This window comes from Labeo rohita, chromosome 16 (genome assembly GCF_022985175.1).
Source record: "Labeo rohita strain BAU-BD-2019 chromosome 16, IGBB_LRoh.1.0, whole genome shotgun sequence".
In the NCBI taxonomy this organism is placed as follows: Eukaryota; Metazoa; Chordata; class Actinopteri; order Cypriniformes; family Cyprinidae; genus Labeo; species Labeo rohita.
This window is the reverse complement of record NC_066884.1, coordinates 10477646-10494089: the sequence shown is the minus strand read 5'-3', so window position 1 is coordinate 10494089 and position 16444 is coordinate 10477646. Positions and strand designations below refer to the sequence as shown.

Below are 16444 nucleotides of genomic sequence, written 5' to 3'. Positions count from 1 at the left end.
ATGTTTGTTGACAAAAACGATTAGATGAAAAAGCATTTTTGTAAAATTAAATTACTTTAGCTAAAATATTCTGTGGAAAAAAATAATACCTAAAGATATTATTTCAAACTCATTGTACAACGTATTGTACATATTACTGAACAGCTTTAAATAGCACACAAAACACATCTGATATAAAGAATATGAGATTAATGAACTATATACACAACTTTAACATAATATTACAATTTACACTACTGTTCAAATCAAAACTGAGGTCAGTATTTGTTTTTTTTTTTTTGTTTTTTTGAGAAATCAGTACTTTTATTCAGAAAGGAGATGTTAAATTGATCAAAAGTCTGTCAGTGTTGTGTAACGTTACATATTTTCCATTTTATATTATTTCATATATAAAAAGAAATTGCCAAAAGTGATTTTATGTATGTAGAAAACACATTAAATGTAAGTAAAGTGTCTCTTTTAAAGTTTTCAAATAAGTTCTTGGAGAATAAAATGTCCAAATTTGGTTGAAATAATGTTACATTGTCATTTAGTGTAATAATATTTATGTAACAATTTAAACAACATGCTTATTCTGACTTGTACATATTAAAATATATATAAAAATAAGGGAAAAATGTATGATATTTATTTTTTGGAAAATTAACATTTTTGGAAAAACAACAATTTAAAGCAGTAGTACACTAATTCTTTTTATGCTTAAACCCCTTCATTATATTATATTATATTATATTATATTATGGAGTAATGACTGCTGAAAATTCAGCTTTGGCATCACATGAAATAAATTTTAACCCCAAACTTTTTAATGGTCATATATCATATCATTTTTTACAGAAAATTAAGCAAATACACAAATAAACTTGAACTATATTTGCTAGTTACAATGTGTAACTCATTGTAGACAAAATGCACCTTTAATCTCAAATTGACTAAAATGAATGAATATGGCATACTAAATCTGAAAAATAAATAAAAAATATGCGCAAAAACATTAAGACAACAGAGTTTTGTGCATGTTAATAATAGTGACAAACTAGTAGTGTCTGTTACTGGAGAATCACCACCAAAGCCATTATTAGCACATGAACATAAAAACTACATGTGACCCCTGCCTGCGGATACCTTCAGCGTACCGTCCCTCTCCGTGACAGCTGTTTACACAAGAGAAGACGGTGTGCTTCTGAGGTCTGGCTCTGGTTCAGATAAAATAATACACAGTTGAAGTCAGCCAAGATGTAATACAAGTGGATAACTGAGAGGGAGAAAAAAGGAGGAATTTGTGAAATGTACATGGATATTTTCTCTTTCCCCTCCTCCCTAACCTTTTCTTTACCATTCTCCCCCGCCACTGCCCTGACCCCCTGTAAATATCTACTACCCAGTGGGTAGTTAAAGACAAATGGAAAATAAAGCGACAAAAATAGAGATATATTGAAGGCGCACAATGCAAAAACTCACCACAATTGAAGTCCTCTGTGTTCTGAAACTGAAGAGTCTGAGGAATGCGTTTCAAGGCCACATGCACATTAAAATCATAACTCGAGCTTGTGAATTTCCCCAAATTATGCGCAACAGATTACAAAGCACAAAACAGGGCTTTTCTCCTCAGTTGTTTCCTATTTAGGTGGCACAACACCAGACTGCATAACATGCATGCACACGAACAAGCGTCAGCAAGGACAATGCAAAAACAGACTACAATAACTGCTGCAGTCCAAGACTGAAACTTTGTTATCACACAGCTCATTGGAAACTTGGCTGATTGGTCATTTGGTAATCAAATATTTTTTATAATGACCACATAACTGTATAACATGATAAAATGATTAACTCAAGTCAATATTAAACTCCTTATATATTTAACCGCTAGTATTTAACATTAAAATAAAATAAAATAAAATAAAATAAAAAGACCCTGGACCAGTAGCACAGGTATATTTGTAGCAAAAGCCAAAAATGCATTGTAAATTTTTCTTTTATGCCAAAAATCATTAGGATATTAAGTAAAGATCATGTTCTATTAAGATATTTAGTAAATTTCCTAGTGTAAATATATCAAAATGTAATTTTTGATTAGTAATATGCATTGCTAAGAACTTAATTTGGACAACTTTAAGGTGATTTTTACAATATTTCGATTTTTTTGCACCCTCAGATTCCAGAATTTTAAATAGTTGTATCTCGACCAAACATTGTCAATGGAAAGCTTATTCATCAGCTTTCATATGCATAAATCTCAATTTAAAAAAATTGACCCTTATGACTGGTTTTGTGATCCAGGGTCACAAATCAAATCAAATTAAATCAAATCAAATAAAATAAAAAAAATTAAATTAAATTAAATTAAAATAAAAAATATAAAGGTGATATGAGACCCCACCATTTCACATCAATATCCAGCTCATAATGGCTATTTCCTAAATATATAAGAATAAAACATATTCTCAAATATACACCACCATTCATTTGGGGGTTAGTTTTTTTTTACATTTTTGAATTAAGTGTTTCATCCTCAATATATATATTTTTATAATTAAATATATTTTAAAATGTGATTTATTTTTGTGATGGCAAAGCTGAATTTTCAGCATCATTACTCCGGTCTTTACTTTACGGTCTTTACGAATGATCCTTTAGAACTCATTCTAATATGCTGATTTGCTCAAGAAAAAAAAAAAAAAAAAAGTTGAAAGTTGAAAACTGTTATAATATTTTTATTATATTTTTGTGGAAACCGTGACACAACTTTTGAATGGTAGTGTAAGCTAAGTATGTTTTTTCTTGATATACATCACTGTATCCGGTATATATATTAGCAAAAGGTTCTTTTTTTCTCTTGAGAGAACAAATACCTCAGTCTGTGAGAGAGAACTTATAAACCATGTTAGTGACGGCATGATAGTAATGAAGTTAATTGAGCATTTTATACTCCTAGCCATAACAAATTCATAAGATTGACACAGAATCGCCCATTCATTTCCCATTTCCCATTGCAAAAGCACCCAGCTTATTATATAATAGAGAACAGAATGTTTTGAAGATCTTTTTGTTTAGTTCTGTTGCATTAAGCGAGGTCGCGTATGACTCACGACTCCGAAACAAATACACTGATTGCAGATACATGTTGGCTACCGCTCACAAACCGCTGACACTCACTTTCTCATCAACGACTAGTGACCCTTGAGGACCTCTGAGACACATGTTGAATCCTCACAGAAAGAGAGGGAGGGAGAGAGACAAAGAAAGACAATGAGCTTAGCGCCAGGGCACTATAATGACTACCATGCCTGGCCTTGATTAAAACCACACCAAGGCTTCTGGGTTCCACAGGCAGGCAGGCAGGCAGCAGGCAGGGTGTCTCTACCTTCCTTCTAAGTTCTTAGAAAGTCCAGACGACCCAGACCCACAGTGAAGACGGGCACAATGACAGGGCAAAGGGGACGAGGCCCAAGCTCAATCCACGGACAAATTACAAGCGAGCGCTGTAGCTTTATTGCCCCTGACCGGCTCACTTCCGCACCATACTGAAAGCAAGGCGTGTGGATGGCTGGTTTGATGTGGTGCGGATGCGTAATTAGAGGTCCTATCAAGCGCCGGGGAACAGAGGAGGCCTGTCCATCTGTCGGGTGTTAGAGGGACGGGGTGGGGGAAACGGCAGCCCAACGCTCCCCCTTGTTGTTGTTCCAGCGATTTGCGTAGGCGTGGATGTAAATATCCATCAGAGCCGGAGACAGACCTCACGCGCCTGCATGTGTATGTGTGTGTTTCTGTCTGAGCGAGCCTCTAGAGCTCACGTTACAACGAGGACTCGTCGGTCGCTCGATTCGGACTGGGTACAATAGGAGGCCTGCGCACATATTCACGAAGGACGGACATAAATGCGGTACAGAATAGAACCTGGCAAGGCCTGGGAACATCGAGAGCCTGCTCAAGGCAGTTCGATTTCTCCAACCCTTCCAAAGCACTTTGAACCACCAATTAAATTCTTCAAAATGTCCAGCACACTCAACTGACACCCCATTACCCTGTCTGTGCTCTCCCGTCCTTTCTCATATAGCTGGATCGGGATGGGAGGGGTGGCTGATTCATATGGAAGTGCACTGTTTCTTTACGTTCAAGCTCTGTTTTCTTCCTCGCTGCTTACTATTTACATAGGCAGCTGCCCTATAGAACTGAAACATAACCTCCAAATGATAAGTGATTTGGAACGCTCTACAAAAGGAGTATTTGTTGCAATCCATTCTAGGATTGGCTTCTACATGAAGGACACAAGCAATGGCGTCTTGTAAACTAGGAAAAGAAGCATAATCAAGATGCAGATTTTTCAGAAAGACATACTGGAAATTTACTTTTGATGTCTTGCTGGCTACGGAGGAAGCTTACTAGGTTTTGGAACAGAGCAAATATCTGTCACAGAACAGGCAAAAGTATGTCTATGACATGCACAATGTTTGTCTCACTTCATCAAATGTCCAGATGATAGCAAGTAAAACCAGTACTTGATGTAAAAAGCAATGCTTTTGAATAACACGCATAGTACAGATGTGCAAATGTACATTACGCGTTTTTGTATTTAAAACCAAAAGGGTGGAAGAGAGTGGAACAAAATGCAGGCGGCTCGATGTACTCTTCAAAAATTTAACTACTTTTAACTGGACATGAGATCTTAAAGGAGAAGTTCACTTCTAGAACGAAAATTTACAAATAATTTACTCACCTCCTTTCTTCAGTCGTAAAGAAATTATGTTTTTTGAGGAAAACATTTCAGGATTTCTCTCCATATAATGGACTTATACAATGCCTGTGAGCTTCAACTTTCAAAATACAGTTTAAATGCAGCTTCAAATGGCTTAAAACGATCCTAGTCGTGAAAGAAGGGTCTTATCTAGCAAAATAATCTGCCATTTTCTAAACAAAATTACAATTTATATACTTTTTAACCTCAAATGCTCATCTTGTTTAGCTCTGTGTAAACTCTTTGTATTCCGGTTTATGATAGTTAGGGTAAGTCAAACAACTCCTCCCTCATATTTTTTCGTCCAACTTTAAAATCATCCTACATCGCCGTTTTACCTTTTTGTGTAAAGGGTGTTTGATCTTCTTTGCATGTTCACTTTGTAAACACTGGGTCGGCACTTCTTCAGCGATGTAGGACAATTTTGAAGTTGGAGGAGAAAATAAGATTGGTAAGTTATTTGACATACGCTAACTATCTTGAACCGGAATACACAGAGTTCACGCAGAGCTAGACAAGACGAGCATTTGAGGTTAAAAAGTATATGAATTGTCAATTTGTTTAGAAAATTACTGATCGTTTCACTAGATCGTTTCACCCCTTCTTCCTCAGGCTGGGATTGTTTCGAACCCTTTGAAGCTGCATTTAAACTGTATTTTGGAAGTTCAAACTTGCGGGCACCATAGAAGTCCACAATATGGGAGAAATTCTAAAATGTTTTCCTCAAAAAACATAATTTCTTTACGAATGAAGAAAGAAAGACATAAAAATCTTAAATTATCAGTACATTTTTGTTTAGGTCTACGTAGAAACCAAATGATAAAAATGCCTCCAAAGACAGCAAGATGCTGTGCAGCGCCAAGTTGTGGAAAAACAGTCTTTGCATTGCCATCCTTCTGATCCTAACATTAGGAAAGAGTAGATGAACTTTATTTTTAATGAAGTTCCAGACCGCATCAGTAAGAACTTGGTTCTTTGCTTGCTTCATTATACCGTGGATTCGTTTACAAACAAACCACAATTCTTCGAAGGATTCTTACTGAAGCTAAAGGACAATCTTGTGCCATCAATATTGGATCCGACAAGTGTGAGTTACTGAGATGAATTAAAGGTCAAGTATCAGTTAAGACCAATGAATGTGTATTGTTATCCAAGCAACAGCTTTAATTATCTCATTGTGTGACTCAAGTTACTACTGTAAACCATTTGTTTAATTTTAAAACAACTGGTGTTATGTTCACGTCTAGAAACAAGTCCAGTATTCAAACGTTTTATTGCTCAATAACCTCAAGAGAATCAAACTCAACTGGCTTAGCATATTTAGTAGCCTTATAAGAAATGCATTAAAGTAAAATTACTTCGGGGGGGTGGCTGTTGAGGAAATAACAGAGGTGAACATGTAAAAAAAATATCTCCATGGAATTTAAAAGGCACACTAGACCTTTTGTCTGTGGCACCACAGTTTTCAATCACCATCGGGAAACATGGAGATTTATATAAGAAGTCTATTTTATTTCACATTTCCGAAAATGAACTTTTACAGTGTGGTAAATTGCAGCCTGAGAGGAAACCATCTGTTTGGCATTTAGCTTTGCCAACATATGGGATCTTCTGATGACAACAATTGAGGCCAGTGGTGAGGATCCCCCTGTGTACGCTACAATAAAAAAAACTATGAACGCACAATGGGTATTTCTCTGTTGCGACATGATGAATGAAGGTGCGGAAAGTGTTACAAAACCTTTCTCAGCTGCACGCATTCAACACTCATCAAATGGAACATGAGGCAGCACCCTGGTGACGAAGAGAAGCATTCAGACATAAGATGCCTGGTAACATTGGGCCTGTTTAAATGAATTAAATTAGTTAATTGAATTAAGCTAATAGTGAGTTAATAGTAAAGTGTTTTGCACAGTCTTTTAGTAGCACATTAAGAGTTTTACTAAACTTTGTGTAACTGAGACCTTAAATCATACAGCTTATTAGGGAAAAGCATACTATTTCTGTTTTATGCAATCAGTTTTCAATTGCAATTTCACAGCGATGCCATAGAAGAACCATTTTGGTTGCACCAAAGAACCATTTTAGCGAACAGTTCCTAAAGAACCATTTTTTTTTTTCTTTAAAAACAGTGAATTAGTCTACAGAACCCTTTTATAAAGAACTATCAGTGGAATGGAAAGGTTCCAAGGAACCATCAATGCCAACAAAAACTTGTGAGTAACAAAGTCAGAAGGACGTCTCATCAGATATTTGTTTCTTGAGAACAGCAAAAGATTTAATCCGTCTCAGGTGATGGTGCTCCCATTAAACCATCTCTAACTGATCTCCTCAAATATGCCATCCATCCTTTCTCAGTTGTAACTCTTCGCCTAATGATATTCACTCTCACGCACACTCAGTTTTCAAAGATTCACTAAAGCGAGATCGTGCCACAGATCGACGTCAGGCTGCGGTGTGACAGGAGAGGGACACAGTGAGCACAACCAACCTCGTCTAACCTGCTGGAATAAAAAAGTCACTCCTGGCAAACGAACGAACGGCTGGGTGAGAGAGAGCTGGATGTACTTTGGATGTCAACTTCATAGAACATGACTTCTGTCATGGATCAGAATGAAATGACATGTCACATTTTCCAAAAGAAGAGTGACAGAATTTTTTTTTTTAATAAAGAGACTCTGGAGCAGTCACCCATCCTGTCACACACTTCATCAGGACATTAAATGGCACGAACATAGCAAGAGCCAACATTAACACTTACGCCCATAAACCTGGGACCTTGGGTAAACTTACAAAGCATAACTCTAAACAGCTCCTTTTGTCGTTACTCTTTTTATACGTCTTCCCGAACAAATTTTAATGACCTGATCGCTGTAAAACAAAGCGGTCTTTTACATCCTACACTCAAACTCAGGCCACTCTGGCATGCAGCAAAGACATAGTTTACCCAAAGATTAAACTTCTGTCATCTATGGAAGCCCATTTCCATAGCATAAAAATAAAAAAGCAATTGCTTTTATTATTACTATTACTTTTTATTTATTACTTTTTATCCCACATATTCTGAGTTTATATCTCGTAATTCCAAGTTCTTCTCACAATTCTGAGTTTAAATACTGTTCACAAATATTACTTTTGTCTCCCAATTGACCTTTCACAAAACCCACCCTCCTTAGTAAATGTTGCTATGTCCGACAAACAATGCCAACAAAAACACATCACAGAGCAAAAAGGAAACTGACAACACGCCAACAGACAAGACAGAGCAGGTTACTTCTGGTATAAAACAAGGTCTCAGCTTTAAAATGTTGTCATTTTTTAATAAATTTAAACAATAAATACCATTTTGTGTTGTGATAGATCACTGTATTGCGATCAATCGACACGTGAACCAATCTGCTTTTCTTTTTTTACTTAAAGCACAAAGAAAAACACGAATGAACATCAGAACGTATTTTATTTAAACTGTGGAAAGATGTCAATTCACACAATTTTTCAAGTTTAAGTCCACCAAAGTGGACTTAAAGTAATCTACTCTCCTGTCTGGTTGGTTTGTCCAACAGAATGGCGGATTCAGCGTTATAATTGGTCAGATCACCTGTCAGTTAAGCTGTTTGCACACAGTCAATGGTGACTTTTTATCCCACATATTCTGAGTTTCTATATCACATTACTTCTCCCAATTCTAAGCTTATATGACGAATAAAGTCAGAAATGTGAGAAAAAAGTAAGAATTGTGAGATACAAACTCATAATTGTGAAAAAAAAATTTAATTGTGAGCTATAAAGTCACTACTACTTTTTTTTTTGATGCCAAGGTGGAAACAATCTTTCATAGTTATCATTTATTCACCCTTAAATCTTTATGCACTTCCAAATCTCTATGCAAACATGCAAAATAATTTGAGATATTGTTTAAAATATCTTCTTTTGTGCTCCACAGAAGAAAAAAAAATGCACACAGGTTTGGATTTACTCAGAAGCTGATCATCTCGCATTTCATACTTCTCTATTAAATATTTATGCACAAAACAACTTCTGAGGCATAACGGGACAGATCGCCCTGTGCTGCCAGCAGATTAAGATATAACTGTTCGATAGTGCTAAAATACAGGTGCTTTCCCCCTAATCCCTTGAGGGTGAAGCTGAGGAGCTCAGCAATGGAGCTAAGCCTTTCCTCTCCTCCACTTTCCCATGGATTACCGTGACTGTGTTTCTCTGGAAACAGACTTCTATTAGTTCCATTACCATGAGCTTAATCGGACCGGTCATCAGAGCTAGCCGCTTCTTAACCTCCCATAGTGCAGGGTTTCACAAGTAAACGGCCTGTGCACCGAATGTACTTACATACACTAAAAAGTTATTTTTTTGACTTTCAGAGCAGATCTGAGGCTGTAGCATTAACACTCCTTCCGGCTTGTCAAACCAGCAAGTCCTGTGTGAGAATTTGCTCTCTGGTCTGCGCTGGTATACGCAAGCCCACGGTTTTTATGTAGTCAGCAGGTGGCATCATTAGCCAGAGAATAAAAATGAAAAGTATTACCCCTGGGCAAAGCAATGATATCACAGCAAACCACTGGCATCTGTAAAGCACTAAATGGGGGGTACAGAGGTGCAAATTTAATATGTTTCTTGCTTTTGGCTTTGTTATATTCATCTGAGGAAGTCCGAAATGTAACCAATAATGAATAAAAACCAAGGATAAAAAGTGGAGTATCTGATGAGAATAAATACAGTTGTGGGGCGGTTAAGACAAAGTCTTGTTAAACAGTTCAAGAGGACCGACTGTCACTGGGGTGATGTGGGATTGTAGATTGCACATGAGCATGCCAGAAAAGATTGCACATAAAGCTTTCTCAAGTACGCTGAGGGCAAGAAAACCATTTCAGCATTTTAGACTCAATTGAACAGCGATACGGCCCTCAGTAAGTATGATAAATATAGAAATAAAGCAAATCTAAAGCTTGGCGGCATTTCAAAACGTCACTCTCTGCAACAAACCCGTATGCACACACACACATTTCTGTCCGCAGGTGAAAAACTCAAAGCAAATCGAGTTGACTGCGCCTCCAAGACATGTTTTACAAATGCGTCACCATTTGTACACACTACACAGGATCCCGCTCACCTCCAGATGCACTTTTGCCACCATTTTCCCTCCTTCAATCCCCCTAAAAAATGCTTAACTAGCCTGCCTCTGCCAGCAAGTTTGATCCTATTAAGAAAATTATATTACGTAGTATCTGAAATCGCAAATCTTGTAGAAAAACAGTGAGGCTGAAAACTCATGTGTGCCAGTTCCCTACAGTGTCTGGCTGATTATTTGCAGATGGGAGCAGAGGTTTCCCCTGGCATGCCATGCATGTGATTAAATCTATGAATGCCTCCCAATTTACATCTCTGTGGATTTAAGAGCGCATATCAGCCGTGGTGTCAGCAAGTGTCTTTATTTGGGCTCAAGTTCAATTGGGAGGCGGTTGTTCTGTCACATGCAGTGAATGACTGATGTTCAGGGGTTTGAGGCTTTGGGGAGGGATGGATATGAAATGTTTGACTTTCAGCCCCCGTGTCCCTACGCATTGGCTAAGCAAGGCAACCCTCATATTTACTGATGGGTTAAATCCCTGCGGCTCTTAAGAGTGGATTGTTATACTTGCACCAGTTGTTCAGAGCTTAATCAATGTCTGTCTGTGAGATCAATTAAAAGCGGCTTAGGGCAAAAGGAGGGTCAGTGCCTTTGAAAAGGGAAGAGGAAAGCTCTATTCATCAAATGGCCACCAGACAGCGCCGCACCGTGAGGATCTGATCAGCAGTCAGTTACTTACTTGAGAACGAATTTTCCAGATTCTTTAAGATTAGTACATACTGTGGCTCTCCAAAACAAGACATGCTAATGTAAACTTACCAACCTATCTCAATCATAACTAGATTTGACATTATAAAATCAAGTGTGTGAATTATTCAATGACTTCGCAGGGTGTCGAGTGTCCACTTTTTATATCGGTAATTTTCCGGTAGCCATCTGTTAGGGTTCTCGCAGAGTCTTTAGCATACGTATCCAACCGTCTAGTATGGTAAGTACTTTTTTTTAAGAGTAAATCTATGATAAAATGATACAGGAGAACAGCAGACACTTACGTTTATAAGACGTACCGTCCAACACTTTACTGAAACCACTGGAGCGTTGAGCTGTTGCTATGGTTACATTTGCAGACCAACGGAACTTCTGTATTTAACGTACGTTTTCAAACTTTTGAATTTACTGAAATGTTGAAATAATTAGCCTGTATATTCACACAAACAGTGTGAAACTACGTTTTTGTTTTATTTTTGTTTTCATGTTATTTATTAGGCTAATAAAAATGTGCCTTTTAAAGCGTTTTAATACCGTTCTCAGTTGGAGAATGAATCAGGACGCCGTTTATGTCAAATTAAAGGCGTAACGTAGTTAAACAAGATACTAATGAAAGAAAGAGACCTTTAAAACTAAAATCCTAACGCCTTCTCTGACGGGACAGATGCTGAAACAATTCTAATCCAAAGATCTCTTCTTGAAAGTTAAACAAACTTAGGCAAACTTCCTAAAAATCTTCAGGTAGGCTATAGTGAAAAAGCGCACTCTTTGATTCACTTAAGCATAGCAAAAATAAATAACAATACGAGGTCGAGTAACACATCTTCTAAAAAACACCGTGTTATGTTAATAACAACAAAAGTGCTTATTTTTAACATTTTGGCTACATACGTGCGGAAGACTACAACTTCCAGAAGTTACGGTGCCCTGAGGTGAAATGATCCATGAACATCACTGAACCCTTGAGCAAGACAGCGAACCTCATCCTACAACAAAATACTGTGGTAAAGACAGTTTTCGACAGAGTATTACAGTTATAACTAGCTTTTCTTACTATTGTAAAACTGTGGAAACTCGCCGCTGCTTGTATTAAAATCACAGAAAGATTCTGAAAGCGTAACTACGGTTACCATGGTAATTTTTGTGAGGAGAAGTAGCGTAACACCAGGTGGGACAGTCCCTGTCATACGCGGAGCGCAAGTCTCTCAATGTAGAAGAGTCGGCTAAATGACTAATTATAGAATTGATAAAGCATCTATCAAAGCCACATGCACAGTTCCCTCACCTCTTTTGTTTCTTCTCCAGCGGTGAGACTGCTGCGTCTGACAGTGGCTGTAGTCCACACAGTTCAACACGATCAGCGCAAATGAGAACAGGCGAAACTGCATCTGGGCGGCTGTGTGATTGTCCCGACTCACGGTAGAAAGCGTCAAAGGTACTCGCCGCGAGTCTTCAAGGTCCGTATATGAGGTTTCAATATGTATATTTTTCCACAGAGGAGCGGGGAGTTGAGGAGTCCGGACTCGGTTGTGTCACACATTAGAGGGGTAGAGAAAACACCATTCTTCGCCACCGGTTAATGTCATTTTAGAGAGCGAAACGCGCTTTTCACACACCAGAAAGTGTCTGTGGAGAGAGAAAAAGCTTTTGAGGTTCTCTGAGTACCAAACACACCTTGATGGATCAACGTGTTTGCGAGCGAACTATTTCATTCAAAAGAACTTCGGCTGAACTGAATCTCCAAACGCGCACCGGACGCGACGGATGCCCTCAAAAGTAGATGCGAGGAGCGAAAGAAAGATACCTGCGCGGGTCCGGTCCAAAAAAGAAAGAGAAACTTTGCCTATACATCAAGTTCCTTCCGACTGCCAAAGTGGACTTGGAACATCCAGCATCCCTCTCGCAGAAAAAGTTTAGTCCCTTCGCCCCCTAGACAGAGTGAGAAAACACATGGATGCAATAGTCTGCAAAAGCTCTAGAATAAACCCTTGAGGTGCATGAGGATGTGTGTGTAACTGTGGCATATGCTGCAGTGCTCGGCTGGTGATGGAGTATCACTCTACTGGTGCTGATGCTATATAGGCGCTGCTGTCACGTGGAGACTCCAAGATCTTGTGGGGCTTTTCGGAGCACTTTCAGAAGCCCCTCGGTCAGGGAGAGGGCTGCCTCCCCCCTCCTTGTTTAAGTTTTAGAAGATGACAAATGGAATTTCTCCCACTGTATCTATACACCACATATGAGCTTCCCCAGGGTCCTAGTGCATTGGCTTGAATTAATAGCATTATGGATCGCATATTCACTTTTTTTTTTCACATGAACAGCAAGGTTCACACAAAAATAACTAGTACCTAAACTGCAATCTTCATTTCACTGGTTTCATACTGGTGGAAAAAACGAACAAGGCTGAAACAGCCTAAGATGGTTTTGCTGGTTTTAGAAGTTTCTAGAAGTTAAAACCGTAATTTAAACACGCTAACCAGCTTAGGCTGGTTTAATTGTTTAACCAACAGAGATGAAATCAGAAAATTAACTCACAATTAATACATACAGCATGAAACAAAAAAAATAAAAATAAAAAATATGATCCCTGATGGCATAATATAAAAAGTTTAAGTTTATTGATATTTGCACACCTTCTATAAAAGACTGCAATTTGTGTTTATATTTTAGCATTAATAGCACTTAATCTTTTCAGGTTGATTGAAACAGGTTTAATTTAAGATATTAACTTTAATATAAGTTTTAAACGCATTTCAAATGCAGAAAGTATGATTGCTGACGCAATTTTCCTTTAGAAGCTCTATGCCAAAATGGACATTAATTGCTTTGAAATCCAAGAAATGTTTTACCCAGCTTGACCACTAGGTGTGGCACTTAATCTTTTATTTATATATCAATTTTTTGAATCTGTCTTAAAATGTCTCTTTTATCCCCAGTTATTTTTGGCTCATATTATCCAGAAATCTTCCAGGTGAGGTCAAAGTGTGCAGCACCTGATTCAGGTACGGATTAACTGATTTGTGACCCTGGGCTACAAAACTAAATAAGTAACATGGGTATTTGTAGCAGTTGCCAAAAAACACTGTATTGATTTAAAATGATCAATCTTTCTTTTATGCTAAAAATCAATAGGATATTAACTAAAAATCATGTTAAATGGAGATATTTTGTTAATTTTCAACCGTGAATATATCAAAACGTAATTTCTGATTAGTAATATGCATTGGTAAGAACTTAACTTAAACAACTTCAAAGGTGATTTTCTCAATTTGTAATTTTTTTTCACCCTCAGCTTGTAGATTTTCAAATACTTGTATTTCAACCAAATATTGTCCTATCATAAACCATACATCAATGGAAAACTTATTTAGCTTTTTTAGATAATATACAAATCTCAATTTTTAAAAAATGACCCTTGGTTTTGTGGTCCAGGGTCACATTTATAACAGGTGTTATGCAACACAGAAAAGTCAACCCGTCCTTAAATGCATGCTTGATACAGTCCACGCTGACCGTACTCAGAAAGGAAAAAAAAAAACATTTGTCATTTTTAAGTGATGACACTCTCTCCTCCAGAGCTCTTTGATGTTCAGATCAAAGTGAAATTCTCCCAAAGTCAATGTTAATTATATGACGGCTATTTATCTTTATCATTGAAACGCAATAGCGTTTCATTTCTCATTAAAAGAAATCTTATTAAAGATACATATTTATTCACCAGCCTTAATTACGCTAGAGTTACATCAGGTTGCTGAGTTATAGCCATTTACTGCAGAGACATTAAGTGCATACTATATGTAGAGCACCTGAAGTGATTCCCTGACAACTTAAAGCATATGCATTGGAAAAGACTCGGTAATGATCGCTCACATTACAGAAAAGCTGCTCTAAATATAGGCCCGCTCTTGTAAAAGAAATACATTTGCAAGTTGGAAAACAGGACTCAAGGAATAATCCCGAGAAAAATTTATTATGGAACATACGTTGTGTATTTTAATTACGCGGGCTGCTTTTGAACAAATGCCGTAACCTTTTCATCTAAGGGAAAAGGAATGAACAATGCGAAAAAGGGAAAGATTATGTAGCCCTTTTAACCAAAACCTACGTTGACCTTTTCGTTTGGGTGTTTGTTTATTTACTTTAAGTGAAGTGACAGACGTTGTGGTGGACAAGCTTCTCAGCCACACGTCTGCTGTTGGTCTGGATGTCTTACTAAAACAACATCTGAGACAGCACTCCTAAGGTGAATGTGATAATTAAGGGCTAGGAGGGTTTTATTTTCGTAATGTGTCATGGCACAGGACCGGTAAACCAATCACTTTAGCCCACCCTCCCCTCCTTCCTCCCCACCCGCCCGCTCGCTCGCTCGCTCGCTGGGAAAGTAAAGGTGACGTCAGTTGTTTTAGATGTCTGGCTGGGAGCCCGAGCACTGTGGCAGCTATAAGCCCCCTCTTCACTCGTCCAGAGAGACAGGGCCCATAAACATGTCAGCTGATAGAGAGGCCAAAGCAGACATTAAGACACGCTTCGAATCCCAGCCTGCAGCGTCTACGAGCGAGGGATGGAAATAGAAAACGTATAGACCGTAGGTGTCACGCGCAGAAGACGGGATGAGATGGGAAAGCTAGAGAGGCATTATGTTGATTGTCTAGCGAACAAAGAGAGCGAGCGACGTCGGAAATGACAACGAGAGTCGGGGACGATCACCTTTCGGTGCCCTCCTCGCCGCAGCGGAGTGGGCCGCTACATAACAGCGCCGTAAACGCTGCAGACTAAACACTCATTCATCATTACGGCGCATACATGTGCAGCGGCACAAAACCCCCCGTCCCACTCAGTGACTCAGAGCACATTAAAACTTCATCTATTACACAAAAGATCACAACCACTTAACCCTCAACCACCATTTGTAATGTCCAGGAATAAAATGCGAGCATGAGGTGAAGATGGTTTTGTAAGGGGTTTTTTATTTAATACCAGACGCATTGAACCCAAGTGTAAAAATAAGGCCTCTGTCTCGCTCCTTTGAGGGACGCGAGAGGGAGAACAGGATGTTCGGCCGCAGGATGGGAATGCTGGAAGCTTCGATGGAAGTGTACGGTCCCCAAAGGTCCACTCAATAAAAGCCAGTATCCTGAGCCGCCCAGTTTGGAGTCTGAATAGAGAGGAAGAGAGAGCCAGAAGATGTTATTAACTAACACAAACACAGGTGAGCTCATTAGAGATGAATGAATATGGTACTGTGCTGTAGTGATGATGTGTTTTTGTAGGCCAACCTGGAAGATGGCATTATTATGGAAGCCCGTTTCTACCACTTAATAAAAAAAACGAACTGTTTTTACTTATTTTATTTATATATTTATTTTTGGGCACGAATAATAAAAAGGTAATGGTGACTTTTTTCATCTCACAATTTAGAGGTAAATCCAACTTTTTTCCCACCAATTCTGATTTATTTTTACACACTTCTTGCAATTTAGTTTTTATTTACTTTTTTTTTTTTCCTGACACAGACTAAAAATAAAAAAGGTAATTGTGACTTTTTCCATCTCACAATTTGGATTTTTTTCTACCACATAATAAAAAACTAAGAGGTAAATCCAACTTTTTTCCTCATGCAATTCTGACTCTTTTTTTTTTCCTCTTAATTTTTCAGTTTATATCACATTTATTTATTTATTCATTCATTCATTCATTTTCTGGCACAGAATAAAAAAAAAAAAAAAAAAAAAGTTAATTACGACTTTTTCCATCTCACAATTCAGATTTTTTTCTACCACATTAAAAACTAAGAGGTAAAATCCAACTTTTTTTCCCTGCAATTCTGACATTTTTCACAATGCCACAATTTC

The 16444-nt window shown here is 37.9% G+C and overlaps 2 protein-coding genes across 2 annotated transcripts in view; both read right to left on the bottom strand.

Annotated features, from left to right (window-relative positions):
- The window catches only part of rspo2 (R-spondin 2), a 69636-nt gene extending 56909 nt beyond the window's left edge, over positions 1-12727 (bottom strand). The window contains exon 1 of the mRNA XM_051130356.1: positions 11878-12727. Coding sequence (XP_050986313.1) covers positions 11878-11980 — 103 coding nt within the window. The 5' untranslated portion in view covers positions 11981-12727. The remainder of the gene's footprint in view (positions 1-11877) is intronic.
- A 2812-nt stretch (positions 12728-15539) lies between these two features.
- Positions 15540-16444, bottom strand: part of eif3ea (eukaryotic translation initiation factor 3, subunit E, a) — a 63168-nt gene continuing 62263 nt past the window's right edge. The window contains exon 13 of the mRNA XM_051130347.1: positions 15540-15747. Coding sequence (XP_050986304.1) covers positions 15709-15747 — 39 coding nt within the window. The 3' untranslated portion in view covers positions 15540-15708. The remainder of the gene's footprint in view (positions 15748-16444) is intronic.